Below are 22,305 nucleotides of genomic sequence, written 5' to 3' on the forward strand. Positions count from 1 at the left end.
CTGAGTGTCCATCACGTGTTCCCAAGTGGCTCATAACCAGAGCCGACTGGGAACACTTTTATACCATCGCTTGTCTAGGTTGGAATGACATAAGTACTTTGAACATTGATGTTGCTGTCAACTACTTCACAGCATTTTTGATTGATGCTGCAACAAAATGCATCCCACAAACAAATGGACACCCTGGAAAACGGCGTGTGCCATGGTGGAACTCTGAATGCCGAAACGCGCGCAAACAGCAAAACAGAGCTTGGAGGCTGCTTCGGAACTCACCGACAGCCGAAAATCTTGACACCTTCAAGAAAATAAAGTCTCAAGGCAGGCGAACGCGTCGGCAGGCAAGAAGAGAAAGTTGGCAGAAGTTTTTGTCAGGGATCAATTCATACACACAGGAAGCTAAAGTGTGGAACATGGTCGGTAGGATAGCAGGAAAACAAGTACACACACTTCCACTCGTAAACACTCAGGGCGACACCTTGGAAGATCAGGCAAACTTCCTCGGTGCACACTTCGAACAGGTGTCCAGCTCATCCCACTATACTGACACTTTCCAAAAATACAGAACAAGAATAGAAAAGCAGAAACTCGAACACAAATGCACTGGATACGAGGCATATAATCAAGCGTTCAGTCTAGCTGAGCTCCGAACATCCCTAAACTCCTGCAGTACTTCTGCCCCAGGTTCTGACCGTGTGATGTATGAAATGTTAAAGAACCTACCAAACGAAACCCGAAAAACCTTACTTTGTTTGTACAATGCTATTTGGTCTTCTGGCACTATTCCTACCTCCTGGAAAGAGGCTATTGTTATTCCCATTTTGAAAGAGGGCAGGGACCCTTCTTTAGCTTCGAGTTATAGGCCTATTGCACTTACAAGCTGCTTGTGCAAAGTCTTCGAAAAAATGATAAACTGCCGACTTGTACACTTTCTTGAAACAAACAATTTGCTCGACCCATTTCAGTGCGGGTTTCGAGAGAGTAGATCCACGACAGACCACCTTGTTCGTATCGAGGCACAGATCAGAGACGCCTTCGTCCATAAACAATATTTTCTGTCCGTGTTCCTCGATATCGAAAAGGCTTATGATACAACATGGCGTTTTGGAATTCTAAGAGACCTATCCAACCTTGGCGTGCGCGGAAGAATGTTTCATATAATCAAAAGTTACCTGTCAAACCGGACATTCCGTGTCCGAGTGGGCACGGTTCATTCTCAAACATTTGTCCAGGAAACAGGCGTTCCACAAGGTGGTGTACTTAGCTGCACACTTTTTCTCATAAAAATGAATTCCTTGCGCTTGACCATCCCTCGCAATATGTTTTATTGTACATATGTGGATGACGTCCAGCTTGGCTTTAGGTCTTGCAATCTGGCAATGTGTGAGCGGCAGGTTCAGTTAGGTTTAAACAAGCTCTCAAAATGGGCAGAGGAAAACGGATTCCGACTGAACCCACAAAAAAGCACGTGTGTCCTGTTCTCCAGAAAGAGAGGCATGCACTCAGAACCCGACATTGAACTGAACGGTCAGCGTCTGTCTGTTAATACGGAGCATAAATTCCTAGGATTAATCTTGGACAACAAGTTGACCTTCGTACCGCACATCAAATATCTAAAAACAAAATGTTTAAAAGCCATGAATGTTTTAAAAGTGTTGTCACGTACTAGGTGGGGTAGTGACAGGCAATGTCTCATGAACCTATATAGAAGCCTAATTCGCACCCGCTTAGATTTTGGGGCTGTTGTTTATCAGTCTGCGACTCAAAGTGCTTTGAAGATGCTGGACCCCGTGCACCATTTGGGCATCCGCCTTTCTACGGGTGCTTTTCGCACCAGCCCCGTAGAAAGCCTTTATGTTGAGTCAAATGAGTGGTCGCTTCATCTGCAGAGAACATACATGTCCTTTGTTTATTACCTTAAGGTGAAAGCAGACAAGAAGCACCCCTCATACTCTACTATTAATGATTTGTCGAGCTCAACTTTGTTTCAAAACAGGCCTTCGATGAGGCAGCCCTTCTCTATTCGCCTGAAGAGTCTAGCTGAGGAAACTGGAATCTCACTAGAACACAGTTTAATGGCTCCTGTAGCATATCCGCCACCGTGGCATTGGCAGACTATAGACTGCGATGTGTCTTTCCTAGAAGTTACAAAACATGCACCTGTTGCCCATATCCGAACATACTTTTTGGAACTTCAACACAAATACACATGTCCTGAGTTCTTCACAGATGCCTCCAAGACTAACTCCTCTGTGTCCTACGCTGCTGTAGGCCCATCCTTTTCGGATGCTGGTCCACTACATCCACGCACAAGTATCTTCACAGCGGAAGCGTACGCGATACTTGTGGCAGCTAAACACATCAAACAATTACAAATACAAAAAGCAGTAATTTATACAGATTCCCTAAGTGTGGTAACGGCTCTGCACAGTCTTAAAAAACAAAAAAACCCAGTCCTTGTCTCACTTTACTCTATTTTATGCACACTTTACACACTCAAACAACATGTTGTAGTGTGCTGGGTGCCAGGGCACCGTGAGATTCAAGGCAACGTGAGGGCGGATCAGCTCGCTGCATTCGTGCACAAAAGCACTGCCCCTACACGAATATCAATCCCGGCCCTCGATCTTAAACCATCCCTCAAACGAAACCTCAGAGTATCCTGGCAGAGCAAGTGGGATACACACACACAAAACAAACTACACGTTATTAAGCCACACCTTGGTCATTGGCCGCCCGTATCGAAATCGCGTTATACAGAGGTGATACTAACGAGACTCAGGATAGGACACACATACACGACACACACACACCTTTTGTCCGGTGGCGATCCACCATTGTGTGACAGATGTGGTGAAGCATTGACAGTCCTTCACATTTTAATTGAGTGCAAACAATTGGACACTGTAAGAAAACAACACTTTCCATTACCCTACCGACAACATATACCTTTACACCCTGCAATGTTTGTCGGTGGGGAACCGCTTTTTAGTTATAAATCATTGCTAGCGTTTTTAAAAGAAATTCATAGCTTTCATGTCATATACCCGGGCATACCGTAGCATGACCTCTCCAGAGAGGTTTTTGCTGCGGTGGTTACACAAGAAAGCACTTGCCTCACGGCCCTTGGACGCAAGGGTATAAACAAGTGAGGCACTTTTGCTAATGCCAATCATATCCACCATCGTCTTTTATTATCATCAACTTTTGTCATCTATTCACACCACACACACCTTTCACGGCATGGTCATGATTTTATCACTTGTATGTTTTTACCCGCCTTACCGCGAGGAATTTTATGGCCCTTATACAGCCGCTTATCACAATCATTGTTTTTTTTTTTTTTTTTAGCAAGATGAACTGGCGCTCTTTGGCCGTGAAACGGCCCTTGCGCCATAAAACATCAAACATCATCATCAGCTTGCTGCATCCGCCCACGAAAGCACCGCCGTTACACCGACATCAATCCCGGTCCTTGATCTTAAGCCGTCTCTCAAACGAAAACTCAGGGACTACTGGCAGAGCAAGTGGGATACACACACACAAAACAAACTACACGTTATCAAGCCACACCTTGGCCATTGGCCACCAGTATCAAAATCGCGTCTAACAGAGGTAACACTAACAAGACTCAGGATAGGACACACATACACGACACACACACACCTTTTGTCTGGTGGCAATCCACCATTGTGTGACAGATGTGGGGAATACTTAACCGTCCTTCACATGTTAATTCAGTGTAAACACTTAGAAACTCTTAGAAAACAACACTTTCCAATACTCTACCGACAACATATACCTTTACACCCTGCAATTGTTTGTCGGTAGGGAACCACCTTTTAGTCATAATTCATTGTTAGCGTTTTTAAAAGAAATTCACAGCTTTCATGTCATATACCCGGGCATACCGTAGCAGGACCTCTCCAGAGAGGTTTTTGCTGCGGTGGCTACACAAAAAAGCACATGCCTCACGGCCCTTGGACGCAAGGGTTTGAACGAGTGAGGCACTTGTGCTATTGCCATACATATCCACCATCGTCTTTTATTATCACCAACTTTTGTCATCTGTTCACATCACACACACCTTTCACGGCATGGTCATGATTTTATTACCTGTATGTTTTTACCCGCCTTACTGCGAGGAATTTTATGGCCCTTATACAGCCGCTTATCACAATCATTGTCCATATTTTTTAGTAAGATGAACTGGCGCTCTTTGGCCGTGAATCGGCCCTTGCGCCTTAAAACATCAAACATCATCAAAAAGATCCGTCTTTGGCCGCCAGCTACAGGCCAATAGCGCTAACAAGCTGTCTATGCAAACTATATGAGAAAATGATAAACCGGCGCTTAATCCACTTTTTAGAAAGTAACAGTATACTAGACCCCCTTCAGTGTGGTTTCAGAGAGGGGAGGTCGACAACAGACCACCTTGTTCGCATAGAGACATACATCAGAGATGCATTTATTCATAGGCAGTTCGTACTTTCGGTATTCCTAGACTTAGAGAAGGCGTACGACACCACATGGCGGTTCGGGATTCTCCGCGATCTTGCCACCACGGGCATCCGTGGGAACATGCTAAACACAATTAAAAGTTGCGTGTCTAACCGAACCTTTCACGTAAAAGTGGGAAATGCTCTCTCTAGAACTTTTACCCAAGAGACTGGTGTTCCGCAAGGGGCTGTGCTTAGTTGCACACTCCTTATTGTAAAAATGAACTCCCTGCAGTCAGTCATTCCAAGTGCGATGTTTTATTCCGTGTATGTTGATGATGTGCAGATGAGTTTCAAATCATGCAATATGTCTGTCTGCGAACGACAAGTGCAGCTTGGAATGAATAAATTCTCTAAATGGGCGGATGAAAACGGTTTTAAAATAAACACGAAGAAAAGTACTTGCATACTTTTCTCCAACAAACGAGGGGTAATGCCACAACCAAATGTTGCGATCAAGGGAGACCAACTCTCTGTAAGCAGCGAGCATAAATTCCTGGGAACCACTTTAGATTCTAAACTTACGTTTATTCCCCATATTAAATATGTCAAAATGAAATGTTTGAAAGCGATGAACGTCCTAAAACTCTTGTCACGTACAACATGGGGTAGTGATCGAAAGTGCCTCTTGAAGTTATACAAAAGCCTTGTCGGGTCGCGCCTTGATTATGCCTCTATAATTTATCATTCCGCAACGCCAAGTGCATTAAAAATCCTAGACCCCGTTCACCATCTGGGTATCCGACTTGCAACCGGTGCTTTCAGGACAAGCCCGATCCAGAGCCTCTATGTAGAGTCGAATCAGTGGTCACTTCACCTGCAGCGATCCTATAGCAGTTTCACATATTTTATAAAGGTACGTGCAAACATCAAGCATCCATCTTATTCAACTATAAACGGTATGACCGCTGCCACCCTCTTCCATAATCGACCCACAGTGAGAAAGCCGTTCTCCTTGCGTGTGAGAAACTTTTGTGAGGAAATGGGTGTTCCGCTGCTGGAACTCTGTCCTACGCCCACAGCGATACTTTTACCGCCGTGGCAGTGGCAGCTTATACACTGTGACACCTCATTTGTTGAGATCACTAAACACGCACCAGAAGCACATATTAAAATGCATTTCCGAGAACTCCAGTCCAACTACTCATGCGTAGAGTTTTATACTGACGCTTCTAAGTCGCATGCAGGGGTGGCTTATGCAGCCGTCGGACCATTCTTTTTGGAATCCGGCGTGCTGCACCCAGAAACAAGTATATTTACGGCTGAGGGTTATGCACTATTGTCCGCTGTGAAGCATATACGGAAATCAAACATACAAAAATCAATTATATTCACAGACTCTTTAAGCGTCGTAAATGCATTAAGATCCCTTTTCAGATTCAGAAATCCGATAATAATTGAGCTATATTCCGTTCTGTGTACAGCGTATATGTCCAACCAGCATATTACTATTTGCTGGGTACCTGGCCATAGAAGTATCGAGGGCAATGTGTTAGCTGACCAAATGGCCACGTCAATTATAATGCGCGCTATTAACCCCACCGCTACTGTCCCTGCAACAGATCTAAAACCCTTTCTACGAAAGAAACTGCGAAACCACTGGCAACGCTTGTGGGACACAGAAATAAATAATAAGCTTCATTTGATTAAGCCGCGGTTGGGTTACTGGCCCTCCGCTACAAGAACACGGCGAACTGATGTCCTATTCTGTCGCCTCAGAATAGGACACACTTATGGTACTCATAACTTTCTTCTGACTGGCGATGAACCTCCTACTTGTGGTAGATGTGGTGACAGGCTAACCGTCCTCCACGTCCTCCTGGAGTGTGCGGAAGCTGAAAGGGAGAGAAAGAAATATTTTGCTTTAGCATACCGCTATAATCTTCCTTTACATCCGATTATGTTTCTCGGTGAAGAGCCGCTTTTTAATACAAAATCAGTTTTAAGCTTTTTAAAGGATGTAGTACTGAATGTGTTTAGTCCAACATTGAATGTTTTTAGCCCAACAGGTTCATAGCACATCCTCTGTTCAGAGGATGCTGCTGTGATAGCAGATTTCAATGAGCCCAGGCCTCCATGCTCTTGTTTTAAGGGCTCTGTCGAGGCACTGGTGCTCCATGCCAAGTTTTAATTTGACATACTTATCACTTTTAAATCATTTTATGTCTCCATAGCTCACATCATTTGTCATTGCCATAATTTTACCATATGTACATTTTTACACACCTACAGCGACTGTTTTTTAGGCCCATTTACAGCCACGTCTCGTTTGTTTTATCTACACTGCACATCCCACAATTCATTATCATCGCTCTGGCGCTCTTTGGCCATATCTGGCCCTTGCGCCAATAAACACCACTAATCACACTGCAACATTGCTGGCAATGAGATAGCGGACAAACTTGCGAAGTCAGCAGCACTCCGCCCATCAGTTGACGTAAACACCATCCCGTATGAGGACCTGAGGCCACTCATCATATCCCAAATGCGTAGACAATGGCAAGAAGAATGGAATGCAGCAAACGCAAACAAACTGCACTTAGTAAAGCCAAGAATAGGAAGATATCTGACTGAAAAACGTAACAGGCACCAAGAGGTTGCACTGTGCAGACTTAGGATCGGTCATACACATGCAACACACTCGCACCTTTTAAAGAATTCTCCAGCACCACATCGTGCAAAATGTGGTGATGAGCTGTCTGTCGTTCACGTTCTAATTACCTGTCCGTACCTCGAACCAGAAAGACTGTGTCACTTTTCAAAGCTGTACAAATGTCACATTCCGCCTCATCCACAATTTTTTCTTGGAGACGATCCCTTGTTTCCCCCAAAAGTAGTCTTAAAGTTTTTAGCTAGTGTAGGCTTCCTACATTCCATAACATATTCTCACTAATCTCAGCCTCCTCTCAATCCTGAGGGAACCGCTGAGACTTTTTTTTTATCAAATGTCATGCAGCACGCACTCCTTGTCTTGACAAGGACTGTTGACGACACGGCATGACTTTGTAAAACCCATAAGTGTAGCCCGTTTTAAACCCATCACACATAGTCACTACACCTAAGTTTAAGTTCTATACACTACTCTTTTACTCTTGCCACACTGAGTAGACTTTTTATAATCAAATCGACCAAAAACCGTGTGTTTGGCGCTCTTTGGCCTGAGTTGCTCTTGCGCCACTAAAATCTACCATCATCATCATCATCACAACGGGATCTGATGCGAGAAACTGAAGCTGACCTCCTTGAAGGCTTTCGAGAGCAAGGCGTAGTAGCCATCCGTTGGATAACCATCAGGCGAAACAATGAAGAAGTGGTGACGCCTCATATAGTACTAACATTCAACCGCTTCACCCTGCCAGAATCCGTGAAAGCTGCGTTCCTTCACTGCAAAGTCCGCCCCTACATACCCAACCCTAGAAGGTGCTACAAATGCCAGAAATATGCACATGGGTCGAATACCTGTCGAGGAAAACAAACATGTGCAAAATGTGGTGATCATGAGCACCCAACAGAGAGCTGTACTTCCACGCAAACAGAGTGTCCTAACTGTCACGGGCCGCACGCAGCGTACTCGCGGACATGTGAAATTTTCAAAAAGGAAAAGGAAATTATCCAGATAAAAGTAATGGAAAATATAACATTCTCTGAAGCCCGGAAGAAGGTGTCGCTCTTCTCCGGAAGAACGTACGCTGACGCAGCGCGCCGGGGGTCCGGACGGCGTCTAGTGACGGTGGGCACGCAATACAGCTTTGCTGATGCGTGCACATCTTTGCCCCCCACCAAGCAGCCACAGGCTGCGCCAACCTTTCACGTCTCGGAGGTCGAACTTCATCAGACCCCAGGGACCACACAGACAACTGAGACACCTGTCTCTTCTGACAAACCTCCATTAGCTTCTGAGAGTCCACCGGAGGCAATGGAAGTGACACCAGGATCCTCAGCGTCTAAGATGCTGACGTTATCCCCCCAAGTGAGGCGGGGCTCCATAGATCACCTCAGAGGGAAAAGACACCCGCCAGCGAAGCCTCCTAATAAAGGCAGCGAAGTATGAATAAGTCACGCTCTTTTTTCATTCATAAAAATGGCTGCCGAAAATATCATCCAATGGAATTGCCGAGGCTTACTTAAGAACTTAGACGACATCTATGAAATATTTGCACAACACCAACCAAACATACTTTGCTTACAGGAAACACACTTAAAACCTACACACACTAGCTTTTTGAAAAGATATGTGGTATACCGAAAGGACAGAGAGGGCTACCCATTCATCTGGTGGTGTCGCTATCGTGATGCAAAAAGCAGTTCCGTCTCAAAGCCTCACTCTGGTTACTGACTTAGAAGCTGTGGCAATACGAACCCTAATTTTTGGACGAGTAACAACAGTGTGTTCACTATACATCCCTCCAGACTACCAACTCTCTTCTAAAGAATTTGAAGCACCCATCGATCAGCTTCCGCATCCATTTCTGTTGGTCGGAGATTTTAACTCGCACCACCCTTTATGAGGATGTAGAAGAACAGATTCTCGAGGCTCCTTAATTGAAAACTTTCTGTTTTCCTCCGGCTCCTATATATTTAACAAAAAAGAGCCAACATACTTTAATGCAGCGCACAACTCATACACAGCAATAGATCTTGCTATCGGATCTCCTTCACTCTTGGCAACCACTGAGAGGGTTGTAATTCATAACCTCTATGGAAGTGATCATTTTCCTGTTTGTCTAAAATACAAAGGAAATACGAGTACAATGACTGTGAATGTAACCAGGTTTCGAGAACAGGGTGCGAACTGGACGAAATTCCGAAAACTCTCAAAACTATCGCGCTCATCAATTGAAACCCTAGGCATCGATGAATCTGAAGCGTTGGTCACACTGCACATTATACAGGCCGCAGAGCAATCTATCGCACATACATCCAACAATACACGGAACAAAAGACGACCTTGGTGGAACTCTGAGTGCAAAAATGCTCGTGACAATCAAAACAAAGCATGGTCAAAATTCCGCAGGTATCCTACAGTCGAGAACTTGGTGAATTTTAAGCGTGCAAAAGCAAACGGTAGACGTGTCCGACGAGAATCTAAACGACAGAGCTGGCAATCCTTCTTCTCATCGGTGAACTCTTACACTGACACGCATAAGGTGTATAACAGAGTAAGAGCACTCCAAGGGCACAGCACTCATCCGATGCCCCTTGTTATTACAGCTGGTGATACACTGGAACACCAGGCAGATGCCTTAGGCCAACACTTCAAGTATATTTTCAGCTCTGCTAATTATACAGACTCCTTTAGGCGATACAAACTTGCCGAGGAACGTAAACCTATTCGTGATGACAGGCCATCGGCAGGAGGGTACAATGCCCCCTTTACTATAGGTGAACTAAAGGCAGCACTGGCAAAGTGCGGCAGCTCAGCAGCAGGCTCGGACAGAATTACTTACGGCATGCTGAAACATCTACACGAAGAAACACTTGACGTCATCCTCATTCTTTTCAACAATGTATGGTCCTCTGGGCGTCTGCCCATGACCTGGAAAAAGGCAGTTATCATACTCATCCTTAAACAAGGAAATGAAGCCACACTTGCTGCTAGTTACAGGCCAATAGCGCTGACCAGCTGTTTGGGCAAGGTGTTCGAAAAAATGGTAAATCGCCGCCTTATCTATTACCTTGAATACAACGGCCTCCTTGATCGTCATCAAGCTGGATTCAGGTCTGGCCGGTCGACGACGGACCAACTGGTAGCATTTGAATCTTATGTCAGAGATGCCTTCATCCATAAACAACACTGCCTACCTGTATTTTTTGACTTCGAAAAGGCTTACGACACGACATGGCGTTATGGCATTCTCCGTGACCTGCGATCTTTTGGAGTGTCAGGAAATATGCTGAATACTATTGAAAGCTACCTTTCCGACCGTACATTTGTGGTTCGTGTTGGTAATGCCTTATCGAAGTTGTTTACGCAAGAAAGTGGCGTCCCCCAGGGCGGTGTTCTTAGCTGCACACTATTCATCGTAAAAATCAACTCCATAAGCACCATACTGCCTAAAACAATCTCCTACTCTGTATATGTGGATGACATTCAGATCAGCTTCAAATCATGCAACCTAGCCAGATGTGAACGTCAGATTCAGTTGGCAGTAAACAAGCTGTCAAGCTGGGCAGACAAAAATGGGTTTAAGTTTAACTGTGACAAGACTGTTTGCGTACTCTTCTCAAAACTACGTGGCATAAGACCACCCCCCAACATTTCAAATAACGGACAAGCCTCAACTATTAAAAAAGATCACAAATTTTTAGGTGTTGTGGTTGATGAAAAGCTCAGCTTTGTTACACTTATCAAACAGCTACAACTTGAGTGCTTGAAAGCCTTAAACCTGCTCAAGATTCTCTCGCATCAGTCATGGGGCACAGACCGTGACTGTCTACTGAACCTTCTCAACAGTGTAGTGCTATCACATATCGATTACGGCTCGGTAGTTTACAAGTCAGCTTCAAGATCTACATTGAAGATGCTTGACCCAGTGCACCACCTTGGGCTTCGGCTGGCCAGCGGTGCTTTCCGAATCAGCCCGACAGCCAGCCTGTATGTTGAGACAGACCGGTGGTCACTAGAACGGTGACGTCAGTTTACAAGTGTCACGTATGCCACCAAGGTGCTTTCCCATGTCGACCACCCAGCTCGCGCACTATTGCAGGATACATGGAACGCCCTCCTGTTTTTGAGGCGACCATCAGCTACGCCACTGTATTCCCTCAGAGTGGCCTCACACCTTGGAAATATGCACATACCGGTCTCCAATCTTCAACTAACCTCTCACAAGGACACTGTGGTGCCATGGGAAATGCAGGCTATCGATTGTGACTTGTCATTCCTAGAGGTAGAAAAAAATGGCCACCCAGTCGCAATCGATCAACACTTCAAGTACCTGCAGGCCAAATACAAGTGTGCTGAATATTATACTGATGCCTTCAGGTCCTCCGCAGTCGCATGTGCAGCACAAGGTCCCGCTCTCTCTGAATCTAGAACACTGAACGAACATACCAGTATATTTACTGTAGAATTCTATGGCATACTTTAAGCTGTAACGCACATTTTAAAGGAGAAAGAGACAGCCTCAATCATATACACGAATTCTCTCAGTGCTGTGACTGCGCTGTCCTCCACTAAGATACTCTAAAACCCAGTTACTAATACACTTCGAAAATGCATCATGTCAGCCCGCAAATCTAAGCTCAAAATCATGCTATGCCGGATTACGGGACACTGCAACATTGCTGGCAATGAGATAGTGGACAAACTTGCGAAGTCAGCAGCACTCCGCCCATCAGTTGACGTAGACACCATCCCGTATGAGGACCTGAGGCCAGTCATCGCATCCCGAATGCGTAGACAATGACAAGAAGAATGGAACGCAGCAAATGCAAACAAACTGCACTTAGTGAAGCCAAGAATAAGAAGATATGTGACTGAAAAACGTAACATGCACCAAGAGGTTGCACTGTGCAGACTCAGGATCGGTCATACACATGCAACACACTCGCACTTTTTAAACAACTCTCCAGCACCACATTGTGCAAAATGTGGTGATGAGCTGTCTGTCGTTCACGTTCTAATTACCTGTCCGTACCTCGAACCAGAAAGACTGTGTCACTTCCCAAAGCTGTACAAATGTCACATTCCGCCTCATCCACAATTTTTTCTTGGAGACGACACCTTGTTTCCCCCAAAAGTAGTGTTAAAGTTTTTAGCTAGTGTAGGCTTCTACATTCCATAACATATTCTCACTAATCTCAGCCTCCTCTCAATCCTGAGGGAATCGCTGAGATTTTTTTTATCATATGTCATGCAGCACGCACTCCTTGTCTTGACAAGGGCTGTTGACGACACGGCATGACTTTGTAAAACTCATAAGAATAGCCCGTTTTAAACCCATCACACATAGTTACTACACCTAAGTTTAAGTCCTATACATTACTATTTTATTCTTGCCACCCTGAGTAGACTTTTTATAATCAAATCGACCAAAAACCGCATGTTTGGCGCTCTTTGGCCTGAGTTGCCCTTGCTCCACTAAAATCTACCATCATCATCATCTGATATCCATGCGTATGTATATCTGCAGGTTACTTGCATCAGTGCGGACTTCCTTGACTTCTTTGTCTGCTTTGGGGCCAATGTGGTCAAGAAAAGGCGGTGTTTGTAGGCATTGTTGAAGGTTGCGGAAAGCGTTGGATTGTTCTGGACAGAAGGCGACGTTGTCCTTGATGAGTTTTTGTAGAGGGTAGGCGATTTTCGAAACATTTTGACTCAAATCGGCGGTAATCCGCACGAAGGTCCATAAAGCGGCGTACATCATGCTTTGCCTTCGGTATCGGTAACAAAGCAACTGCCATAGCCGTCTCGGGGTCGGGGTGAATACTGATGGTGCTGACAATATGGCCAAAAATTTGAATGCCTCATATTCAAAATAACCCAAATAGCCAGAACCGCCTTAAGCAACTCAATGTGCTGGTCAAACGTCGTAGAAAAAATGCGTAGTATTAATACACTAAACACTAGTGCCACTTGAGGCCACATAGAACTGTGTCCATCATTCTCTGAGATGTGGCTGGAGTGAAGCACATGCCAAAAGGAAAAACTTTAATATCATAGAGACTGTCAGGTGTTATAAACGCTGTTTTTTCTTGGTCCCGTTCATCTACATAAATCTGCCAATGTCCGCTGTGGAGATCCATGGAGGAGAAGTAACGGGCGTGGCGCAGGCGATCCAAGGAGTCATCGATGCTAGGGAGAGCTTATACGCCTTTTTTGTTATCTTCTTCTGTTTGTGGTAGTCTACCCAGAATCGAAGTGAACTATCTCCATTTTTTACCAACACAACTGGTGACGCCCAAGGACTTGTCGATGGTTGAATGACGTCGTCACCGAGACCTTCTTTCACTTGATGACGAATGACATCCTGTTCTTCCTGCGACACGCGGTAAGCGTGTTGGTGCATGGGTTGGACGATGGGCCTAGTGATGAATCTGTGCTTCGTTAGAGAGGTCTCTCGGAGTTCTGACTTTATGGCAAAAGATTCACTAATGGATTACAGCTATCGAGGAGACTGGGGAGCTTTGCCCACTCAGGTTGTTACTGGTAATTGACGTTGAAGCGACTATCGCAACTGTTCTCAGTGCAGATCGAAGTAGCGTCCAACTCATCTAGTGCATTTAAGTAAGCCTACGGTGTTGCCTTTCGCAAAATGCCTGTATTCACCACTCAAGTTCATAACTAAATGCGTGGTCTGGCCATTTCGGAGCTGAACGAGACTTCGAGTGATGACCACTTCCAAGTAGAGCAAAAACGTGAGGTTACCTTCGGCGATCCCGTATTTGACTGTACCTGCGGACACTGAACAAGGACAAAGATACTACTGCAAGGTGGCAACGTTACGCAATCATCAACTACGCCTAATACCATGCCACGATATTGGTTATTGATTCCCGAATCTGCAGAAACACAGTAAGCGAAAGTGACTTAGAAATGACGCAGAATAGTCTTGAAGAAAATCTATGCCCGCAATGACTGGCCAAGAAAATTCAGGCAGTACCAGGAATGACGCCACGAAAGCCGACGCACAAAACCATCCCACATTTCGAGAGAAAAAAATACTTATCGAGAGTATTAAAAAGATAATAAACATATTTCAGTCTGTGACATAAAAAAAAACATTCATTTTCTTGACGCGTGCACGTATAACCCGAACTTATCTGGCACAAGAGCTGCGCAAATCCCACAGGTTTCATCATTCTGTGACTTCGTTCGATGCGACCACGGCGCTAGGCTCTCAAGTTGTCAGTGTCTGTAATGCCTGCGAGTCCACAGTGAACGTCCATGCCTCTGAAAAAGGCAATCTGTGTCAAGGCCAGCCCGCCAGCCCGCCTGACGCGATGAACAACTCAACGGCGTCATCACGCGACGGTGCCTCTCTGTCGCGCACGCACAGTGAGTCGCCTCAGCCAGCAAGCTGGCGCCTTCCTGTCTGGCGAGTCTGACGCAATGCGTGGCGACGTCACTTGTCCTTGTGTGCAGCCACGTGCAGCGCAGCGGCTCCAGATTCATTGAGAATGACGCGGCCAGGCGGCGATCCCATTGGAGGATTCTGACCTCACGACCAGCGGCGCTTCTGGTTGGACATTTGGTTACTGGAAGAATCCACCCGGTGCATATAAAAGAAGCCCTGCGGCACGTCGCGAAAGTAGACCTATGTGTTAGAGAGGAGAGCTCGACTCTTTGGGTCTCTAAGCTGTCGGCCCCAGTGCCGAATTTGTAACGCCTCTGTATATATGCTGTACATAAACCTTGTTCTTGTTTAACTCACCGTAGTCTCGTCCACTCGTCTATCAGCTCTGCGCAGAAGCAGTCGCGAGCTGAGAAACCTACGCTACCATACGGCTGGTGACCGTGTCGGCGGAGATCGGAGCTGTGGCACCTTCGGGACCGTGTTGGCGTCGCCGTCTTTCGAAACAGTGGTTGCAGCGGTGAGATTCGTGGCGTCCTTCGTAACGTCATCGGAGGCGTGCTTCGCAATAGTGGTTGGCAGCTGTGGGATCAGCCGGCGTCGGTGACATCGATGCGGTGAGTGCCTGATGTTTTCCCCTCAGTTGACCAGACTACTCTAGCTCAGGATATAGTAGTTTAGAGAAGGGCTGTGTGAAGCATTAAAGTGAGCTTTGATCGTTTCAAGCAAAGTCGAAGTGCTTTGAAACCAAAGTCAATGCGAAGGAGGTAAACATGGGAGTGTTAATAATTGCTTGCGCGTCTTGCTAGTAGACTTATAGCAGGTACGGCAAGTAAGTTCTTAACAGGGGCTAACAGCAAGAGGCTAGTGTGAACGATGGAGAACCTTAAAGTGAAGGAACTCATCGAAATTTGTGAGGAACTTGGCCTTACTTTGGGCCGTGCGAAACGAAAGCAAGCGATCCTTGAGATCATGAAGAATGAAGGAGTGTCGGCTGAGGAAGTTGATGAGGCCTGGGCGGATATCAAAGCACGTCGCGAGGAGGCTGAAAGGCAAGAAGTAGAAGTTCGCGAACGTGAAGAAGCTGAAAGGCGAGAAGTTCGCGAACGGGAAGAAGCTGAAAGGCGAGAACGCCGTGAGGAGGCCGAGGGACAGGAGCGCCTTGAGTTGAAACGAATAGAATTTGCAATCCTACAGTGTTCACAGGCGCTATAGCGTAGCTTCTCCGACAGTTCAGGTCAGCGGTTATAGAATTCGGGACCAACTGCCACCGTTCGTAGTAGGCGAGGACATGGCGAAGTATCTCGTCAAGTTTGAACACGTGTGTGAGCGAAATGCTTTAGAGCGGTCTCTTTGGGCGCAGAGTCTGTTAGCTCTTCTTCCCGGCGAAGTGTCTGTTAACGCTTCCCTCGACGCGATAACTTGCTTGTCGAGGGAAGCGTTTGAGAGCTATGACGAGGTTAGGGAAGTGCTCTCGAGACGTTATAAGTTGTCACCCGAGGCTTTCAGGCAAAGCTTCCGGTATGATAAAAAGGGGAATGAGTCACACATTGACTTCGTGTTTCGTCTTAAAGCCGATTTAATTGAATGGCTCAAGGGCGAAGGTGTTTATGACGACCGCGATAAAGTGGTAGAATGCATTGCATTGGAACAATTCTACCGCTGCATCGAGGAGGATGTCAAGCTTTGGCTGCAGGACAAACTTGGTAAAGTACAGCTAAACAACGCAGCAGAGTTAGCTGAGGAGTATTATACACGCCGAAAGTTGCATAGCAGGGCAGTGCGCGTTGAAAAGGATAAAAGGAAAGAGGGCTTTTCCAAGAAACCTGATCAGCAGTAACCCGCTCCGCACCGTAATTTTAAGAAGGACCCGTCTCTTACGAAGGACACTGTAGGGGAAGGGCAAACGGAAGCGGAGAAATCGAGTGAGGTTCCTGAACAACGCACTGATACCACATGGGAGTTTGAATCACGGAAGCCGCTAATCTGCTACAACTGCAGAAAGGAAGGGCACATCGCGATAAACTGTAAGCAAAGGTTTGCGACTACCCGAGAATCGGAAAACAAACCGAAGCCGCGAATCTGCTACAACTGCAAAAAGGAAGGGCACATCGCGATAAACTGTAAGCAAAAGTTCGCTTTTGCAACAATCCGAGAATCGGAAAAGAACATGCGGTTGTTAGAGCCGTATCACCAAGACATTAGTGTGAATGGGAAAACGTGTCGAGCACTTCGAGACTCAGCGGCAACCATAGACGTTGTCCATCCTTCATTGGTGTCTCCGGATGACTTTACAGGAGAATGCGCGTGGATCAGGCAAGTCGCCGAAGAGCAGAGTGCTTGCTTACTAATCGCTACGGTTGTCATTGAAGGCCCGTTCGGTAAGCTTCGTACTGAAACGGCTGTGTCTGCTGCGCTGCCCGATCGTTTTTCTTATCTTTTCTATAACAACTCAGAGCAGCTTCTCAAAGAGCAGGGTAAATCGTTCTTCCCCAACTTAGCGTACATGGCTCTCACGCGATCGCAAGCGCGGAAGCTTTCGCGGGAGATTGATCTTGTTCAATGTGGTGAAACAAGTTCAAAAGCAGCAGATTTGTGTGACCTTGGCGGCGAGTCGAAGGAGCCTCAGGGAGGAAATTCTCCGTGTGAGTCATGTGAGCAGTCACTCGAGCGGCCTGTCGCCGAAGCAACCGGCGCGGTTTCCGTAGCCGGGGGAGACGACATGGCGCCATTGAGTCAGAGCGAGAGGGGTGCAACGCTTTCGCCTGTAGCGGAAAGTTGGAGTGAGCTGTCGAGGGTTGATCGAGAAACGCTCATTCGAGAGCAGCATGAGGACCTCTCGATCAAAGCGCTAATGGAAAGCGTAAACTTGGGAAAAAAGAAAAAGAATGTTTCTTTTTTTTTGAGAAAGCAGGGCTCCTGTATCGGAGCTACACAAATTCGCAAGGTCGCAAGTATGAGCAGCTCTTGGTGCCACAAAAGTATCGTCGCCAACTATTGTAACTGGCGCACGAAAACGCGTTGGCAGGGCATCTCGGCATAAAAAAGACCAATGCTAGAGTTTCCCTTGAGTTTTATTGGCCGAAATGCCGGAAGGATATCGAAGACTTTGTACGCTCATGCGACACTTGTCAGAGAGCGGGGAAATCCGCGGACAAGTGGAAGGCACCCATGAAGCTTGTTGATACCGATTAAGAAGTGAAATTAGCAAGGCGGCCGAACAAAATTTACCACAGTAACTTGATGAAACCATATGTGCAACGTCAACCGGTCGTAAATCTGCTGTTGAATGCTTCAGAGGAAGAGGGAGCAGAAATTTTGAGTTTTAGTGATATAATCGAAAGGAGATCGGAGGTAATCTTGGAGCAGTTGAACCTAGAGCCTAGGTTAAGTGAAGTCCAGAAGGAGGACCTGAGAAGGAATGTTTCTTTTTATGAGAAATCTGGACTCCCATATTGTAGTTACACAGATGTGCAACATCGTAAGTACGGGCAGCCCTTAGTACCACATAGGTATCGTCGCCTAAAAGTGGCTGGTTACTGAGATGGAGCATGATACTCCAACGGCACAACATTGACGTTCGCCAAAAAAAGAGAAAGCTAAACGCTAATGCAGGCGCAATGAGCAGTGCGTTTAATTAGTACCTTTTCCACCTTTCAGTTTCTCGCTGGCGATTCAGGGCGAAATTTTGACCTCATCACGACCTTGATTGATTTGTAGGGTTTAACGTCCCAAAACCGCCATATGATTATGAGAGACGCCGTAGTGGAAGGCTCCGGAAATTTTAATCACCTGGGGTTCTTTAACGTGCGCCTAAATCTGAGCACACGAGCCTACAACATTTCCGCCTCCATCGGAAATGCAGCCGCCGCAGCCGGGATTCGAACCCGCGACCTGCGGGTCAGTAGCCGAGTACCTTAGCCACTAGACCACCGCGGCGGGGCCCTCATCATGACCTTAGCTGAGCGCTCTCGTCCAGAGTGAGCTCAAGGAGCCAACTTTATGTTCTATTCTATTTCGTTACGTTATTGTACGTCTAAAAATTTGAGTTGTCATTTTAAGTCTTGCGTCCCACATGTGCCTCTTGATGTAGAGGGAACGAAATTCCGATAGACACGTAGCTAGGTATGTGTTGTGGTATACTTTATCTGGTGTTCTGTCGGGTGACCGAGGACACTTGCTTGTGTCGTGTGTTGTCTGTTGTCGAACCATTCTTGACAAGTTGCAGAACCATCAAGCCCCGCCGCGGTGGTCTAGTGGCTAAGGTACTCGGCTGCTGACCCGCAGGGCGCGGGTTCGAATCCCAGCTGCGGCGGCTGCATTTCCGATGGAGGCGGAAATGTTGTAGGCCCGTGTGCTCAGATTTGGGCGCACGTTAAACAACCCCAGGTGGTCTAAATTTCCAGAGCCCTCCACTACGGCGTCTCTCATAATCATATAGTGGTTTTGGGACGTTAAACCCCACATATCAATCAATCATCAGAACCATCAACAAGTGCTGAAACCAAAGATCGTGAGAGGAACAAAGCTGGTCGACAAGTTGTGGCCACAAGCCAGTGGAGCTGGGATCCGTCCTCACAAATGGGATGTGTTCCCGGAACAGTCTGGAGCTGCATTTTCCCCATGGCCCCGGAGGCGAACCTGGAGGGACCTGGCGAACGAGCGCGCCTGACATCCGAGCCACGTGGAAGCAGCTCGTCTGGCGCATTGTCTGGCGGCGGGGGTGCTGTTATGCCTGCGAGTCCATAGCGAACGTCCATGCCTCTGAAAAAGGCAATCTGTGTCAAGGCCAGCCCGCGAGCCCGCCTGACGCGATGAACAACTCAACGGCGTCATCACGCGACGGTGCCTCTCTGTCGCGCACGCGCACGCACAGTGAGTCACCTCAGCCAGCGAGCCGGCGCATTCCTGTCTGGCGAGTCTGACGCAATGCGTGGCGACGTCACTCGTCCTTGGGTGCAGCCACGTGCAGCGCAGCGGCTCCAGATTCATTGAGAATGACGCAGCCCAGCGGCGATCCCATTGGAGGATTCTGACCTCACGACCAGCGGCGCTTCTGGTTGGACATTTGGTTACTGGAAGAATCCACCCGGTGCATATAAAAGAATCCCTGCGGCGCGTCGCGAGAGTAGACACATGTGTTAGAGAGGAGGGCTCGACTCTTCGGGTCTCTAAGCTGTCGGCCCCAGTGCCGAATTTGTAACGCCTCTGTATATATGCTGTACATGAACCTTGCTGAACTCACCGTCGTCTCGTCCGCTCGTCTATCAGCTCTGCGCAGAAGCAGTCGCGAGCTGAGAAACCTACGCTACCGAACGGCTGGTGACCGTGTCGGCGGAGATCGGAGCAGTGGCGCCTTCGGGACCGTGTTGGCGTCGCCGTCTTTCGAAACAGTGGTTGCAGCGGTGAGATTCGCGGCGCCCTTCGTAACGTCGTCGCAGGCGCGCTTCGCAACATGCCCCATGATCCGAATTTCATCGCCGGAAAGGAAAAGGAACAGGTATAGACCGATCTGTCTACTTGTTTCCTGTGTCACGTCTTTTTTGCTCTGTATATTTATTTTCAGACAATACACCAACTCGCACAGAAATGCATTCTGTTAAGTTATGAACAGTCACCTGTGAAATAGCCGCACTACCGGGTGGCCAACAGTCCATTGCTGGTGGATGAGAGGCTAAGCTGCGTCAAAAAGAAGCTGCCCCCCACCCCCCCACCCCCCATGATGCTACATGATACAGCCCAAAAGAGGCCCGAGCACCCCGAGCACCCCAGAATCCCCTCCCCCCCCCCCCAAGACTTGGATTCTTTCCTAGACGGATTTCTTTCGACGAGAAAAAAATGTCGGTAGCAGCGCGCCACACACGGTAGCACGGATGCGCTCCGAACCTATGCGCCTCATTATAGCGAAACGCGAGCATATCAAGCGCGCTCTTAGCAGAAACTTCACTCGGCAGATCGACATTTCAACGTCGTTAGCTTCGTTTCGTCGATAACGGTACATTAAGGCATTGAGCAAGCGGATACTCTCCCAAGCAATTTTAAAACACCCGCTCATTTGGCCCCGATTTCCGTCACTACACATTCAAAGCACATCCTCGCCTTTTTACTAAGCGCTCTACTCAAATGACCCGACTCAAGTGAGCATATTCAGAAATATTATTAGGATTATTCGAGTGAATTGTGTGGTCAAGAAAATACTGAAACTTGGTTACAAAATAAGAAACACTTGAGGTTTCCTGATTGCTACGTGCATCATCACTTGTTCGCGCCGGCGGCAGGGAGCATGCCTGACATGACTTTGTTGCTGCATGGGTTGTGGTAATAGTGCACTAATAATTGATGTGTTGTCACGCACTGTGACAATGGTTGTGTGAAAGTCGCTGATAAAAGCACGCTGAAGCACGAGGCGATAAATACGATAACTGACAGCGCAGCCCACGAAAGTGTGAGTATCAAAAGTTCATTGCGTAGAGCACGTTTTCTACTGTCAATTGTGTGCATTTGATTGCATGTCATATCCCAGAGTGGTAAATAATGATGACGACTACTTGTAAAGTGTTAATGGCCGTTCTGAACTCGACGCGTCGTCGAACCGAGGGCATTATTGATCCTCTGAATTTTGAACCTATAACATTTGAATGTCAGCGAACGTATTGTTAGCACCCGTTGAGTATCTATGCCATTTTGTGTGCTGCGCGCCCTCTGGGTATTTGTAGCGTGACTGAACATTAATGGTTAGGAAATTGTTTTAAATTTAAAGAATTTGTGTGTGCCTGCTCCGCAAATAAGAATAAAACTGGTACTTGACCTACGTGAAGATTAGTCCTGCGCACGTCGAATCGGAAACCACGCGTTGAACAACCAAGAGGCTTTGCACCCTTCGTGTGCTGTTTTGTTTTGTTACACCACTGGACAGGGTTTGTGATTAAATAAAGATTAAGCAAGCTTAAACCATGGCCAGGAGTCTCTCGCCTTGCGCTGCAGCGAAGCGACCAGCGCCCACAAAAAAAGTTTGCCCGTTACATTCCCGTCTTCGTAGTACATGGAAGCGCTACGCAACAACTTAAGTAAACGTGGTATTTGTGCTAAACGATACCATTACTGCGGTACTTGCTTACAGCATCTAAGCTCTTTGGCTGCCTGTGCATTGAACGAGCTAAGATGATCCACCATCCTGGATAAAGAAGCTAGAGGTAGTTAGTATCTTTAACGAGAAACAAAAATAGCATGATCTTAGGCTAGTCCGATGTTGAATATAATTCATGTGGCAAAACTGCATTATATCGGGCAGTAAACCTCAAAGGAAAAATAGTGTGATATTGCGGGGATGCCATAAAAACCTCGCTTGTTCTTTCACTGATGTGTTACATCATGGAAAATGTCAGGTAGGTATAAATGGATTGTGGTATGTAAACACTTTTTGTGTAAAAAAAAAGGTAGCGGCTTTTGGCAGAGACTGATAAAACGGTGAAGTTGGTGGTGTGCAGCATTGAGTTTTCTGTAATAAACAAGTACTAATGTATATGGAAGCTGCAACGCACGGTGCTTTGGCCAGCATGGGAATGATGGGTAGTACTTGGTTTTGTCTAATCTTCGTTCTTTTTGGTATCGTGGAGATTGAATCCACTTAGCTACCAGATGAAGCTCAGCAAAAATTCAGCAGCTTCACTTCGTAACATTAAACTTTTTCAGGTTCACCGACTCGAATCCGCTCACGAAATTCACAACAGTTCGTTCTCTTATTCGAAACTAAACCAAAACACAGCAACAAACAAAGGCACAAGTGCATTCCA

At 46.7% G+C, this 22,305-nt stretch overlaps 1 protein-coding gene across 6 annotated transcripts in view; it reads left to right on the forward strand.

The window, feature by feature from the left end:
- Positions 1 to 22,305, forward strand: part of LOC142798219 (uncharacterized) — a 277,973-nt gene that overhangs the window by 240,999 nt on the left and 14,669 nt on the right. Inside the window, exon 2 of one of the 6 annotated variants that reach the window (XM_075887369.1) lies at positions 14,899 to 15,129. The exons of the other annotated variants lie outside the window; for them this stretch is intronic. Within the exon in view, the coding sequence (XP_075743484.1) occupies positions 15,125 to 15,129 (5 nt within the window). The 5' untranslated portion in view covers positions 14,899 to 15,124. The remainder of the gene's footprint in view (positions 1 to 14,898; positions 15,130 to 22,305) is intronic. 6 annotated transcript variants of the gene reach the window in all.

The sequence above is a fragment of the Rhipicephalus microplus genome, chromosome 1 (genome assembly GCF_043290135.1).
Source record: "Rhipicephalus microplus isolate Deutch F79 chromosome 1, USDA_Rmic, whole genome shotgun sequence".
Lineage (NCBI taxonomy): Eukaryota > Metazoa > Arthropoda > Arachnida > Ixodida > Ixodidae > Rhipicephalus > Rhipicephalus microplus.